Here is a 2,390-nt window from a genome sequence, read left to right as displayed (position 1 = left end):
GTATTGGTAATCGTTCCATCACAGTTTCGCCAAGTGTAATGCTTGTCTCAAATCCAGCACTGNCTTTTTTATGGGACTGACATATATTTTATACTTATTTCTCCAATACTTATTCATACAATCGCAAAATATCTATTCATTTCAGTCATTAAACAAAAGCTTTTTTTAAAAAAAATTAAATAATTCCGGACAAATTTTCGATATATATCAATCGAAAAAGTTAGTCATCCATGAGCAAGTTTCCCAGATCTGTTTGTAACTAACATACACTTCTAGTGTTAAATTTATAAATGTAACAAAACAATTTTTGGCTATTACACAAAATGTTTTATTGCATTCATTAAATACTCAACTGTCACCCACAATGAAAATGCAGAAGCCCCGAAGCAAAGTCCAAGAGCACCACCAAAATAACCGAAAAGTTCGTCACTTCGATAAACAGGTACCTGCTTCACCATTACTTTCTTAGAAAATTCGAAATTAACTTTCAGTAAAGCAAACCTTTCCCTAAAATATTTTAAATGCATATTCCAGCTCATCAAAGATGAAATCTGTCTATCAGATGTAAGACAATGGTTAAAAAAAATTTTCGAAGGCCAAACTGCTTTCGAAACATGCTGATCAAAATTTACTGATAAACATGGATATGGACATTGACAGTCGAATTTGCCGAAAGCCAAATCCTTAAGGGCATCCTCTAAACAACACATTTGCACTGTGTCAGTCAAATTACAATGTATTTTATTTATTTGAACTGCATGAATTGTTGGATCAACGCACCCACATTTGATGTAACTAGCATTTTGAATACACGATTTGATGCAATCGCTTTGACTCAAGTTGGCGTCACAAGTTTTGCATTCATCTCTGTAAGGTATTGGTAATCTTTCCATCACAGTTTCGCCAAGAGTAATGCTTGTCTCAAATCCAGGGCTGAGGAGTATTCCTTTTTCTTCCAGATTGGGTAGTTCCGAGGAATTGTGGATTAATACTTTTATTCCAAGGCTTGGCGATACTTTATCCATGTAGGAACTTTCATCGATATCCAAGAAAAGTTCTAAAGTGCGATAAGGTAAATATCTGCTTGCTTTTATGTCGGCTGTATTTTTAAAGGTGAAGCAATTTCCATACTGCAGGTTTAGAAACAAAATGAAATCTTGAGCTTGGCAGTTTTTTCCATTGAAAGTGCATTTGGTGATTAATTCTTGAAAACGGTATCCGGCATACATTCTACTTTTCTCATCCATATTCGAATAATTAGTAAGGAACTCTAATTCAAAATTTCCGAGATGGTGATTTGTTTTGTTGTTGTAGGTTCCACGCGAGAACAAATTCCTTCTTTCAGACGAAATTAAGAATGGTAAATACCCAGATTCTTCTCTTAGCATTGGACAATTTTCCATTGGCACGCTGTCTTCCATGCAAGGATGATACAGACTTTTCATCCGATTTAAATTGCAGATGGTGACAGAGGGAACATTGTTCTTTTCTTCGATTTCAAACGACAAATCAATAAGAACGGGGTAACTTAAATAATTGTCTAAGTATCGGAAAGTATTATACGAAAATGCGAAAAAGCAAAATATTGAAAACAAAATTTTTATTATTTTTTCTAATAAGAATATCATTTAATTATTTAGGAGAAAAACAAAACTATCAGTTCAATCTATTTATCAGCAGCGATTATTTATATATTTTCTTTTTTACCTTGATTTTGAAATTAAAACAGATAAGAATTTTAATTAAAATAATTTATGTCAGAAAGGTCATTTATCCAAAAGAAAATTAGGATTATATAATTTTATCAACTATATTAAGTGCCATAAGAAAAGTTTTATACTTCAATTCGCAGTTTAAAAATCATGTCCCATGTAAATATTATATATTCCACCTTTAAACGCATTTCTACAAGTGATCGAAAGGCTAGAAATAATATTTCCTTATTTAAAAAAAATATATAGATAAAGCACTCATTCTAAACAACGCACTCTGCAATATTTAATTGCAATCCCTAAATTGAATGACATGCAGCGTGTCATTTATAATTAAACATGTATTAAAAAGAAACAAAGTATTGGAACCTGGGAACATTATGCCATTTATTTCGTCACGCAAATGTGACTTCAGGTAATCGGTTAAGTAGCAAAAGTGATGTTTGCATGGAAGTCATCAAATGCACTATTTTTTCTCAAAATAAATTTACTTCTAAAATACATGAAAGAGGGAAAAAAAGAAATTAAAAGAAAAGGAAACTTTAAATTGTCTGATTTCTGATGAGAAACTTAAATGGGAAATAAATATTTCAGTATTCTGCAGTAGCTTTTTATCGCAGACAGGGATTTTACTTAGGAATAATTGATGTATAAAATGTTATATTTCCTTTTTGTTGT

The 2,390-nt window shown here is 31.5% G+C and overlaps 1 protein-coding gene across 1 annotated transcript; it reads right to left on the bottom strand.

Annotated features, from left to right (window-relative positions):
* Positions 1-314: 314 nt before the first annotated feature.
* Positions 315-1,628, bottom strand: LOC107437733 (acid-sensing ion channel 4-A-like). The gene has a single exon (XM_016049825.3). The coding sequence runs from the start codon at positions 1,626-1,628 to the stop codon at positions 315-317; it is 1,314 nt and encodes a 437-aa protein (XP_015905311.3).
* Between the last annotated feature and the right edge of the window lie 762 nt (positions 1,629-2,390).

This window comes from Parasteatoda tepidariorum, chromosome 3, assembly GCF_043381705.1.
Source record: "Parasteatoda tepidariorum isolate YZ-2023 chromosome 3, CAS_Ptep_4.0, whole genome shotgun sequence".
In the NCBI taxonomy this organism is placed as follows: Eukaryota; Metazoa; Arthropoda; class Arachnida; order Araneae; family Theridiidae; genus Parasteatoda; species Parasteatoda tepidariorum.
This window is presented reverse-complemented; position numbering and strand designations above follow the sequence as displayed.

Excerpts from the sequence above, each read along its gene's own strand:
- LOC107437733 (XM_016049825.3), bottom strand. The coding sequence starts at position 1,628 with ATGATATTCTTATTAGAAAAAATAATAAAAATTTTGTTTTCAATATTT.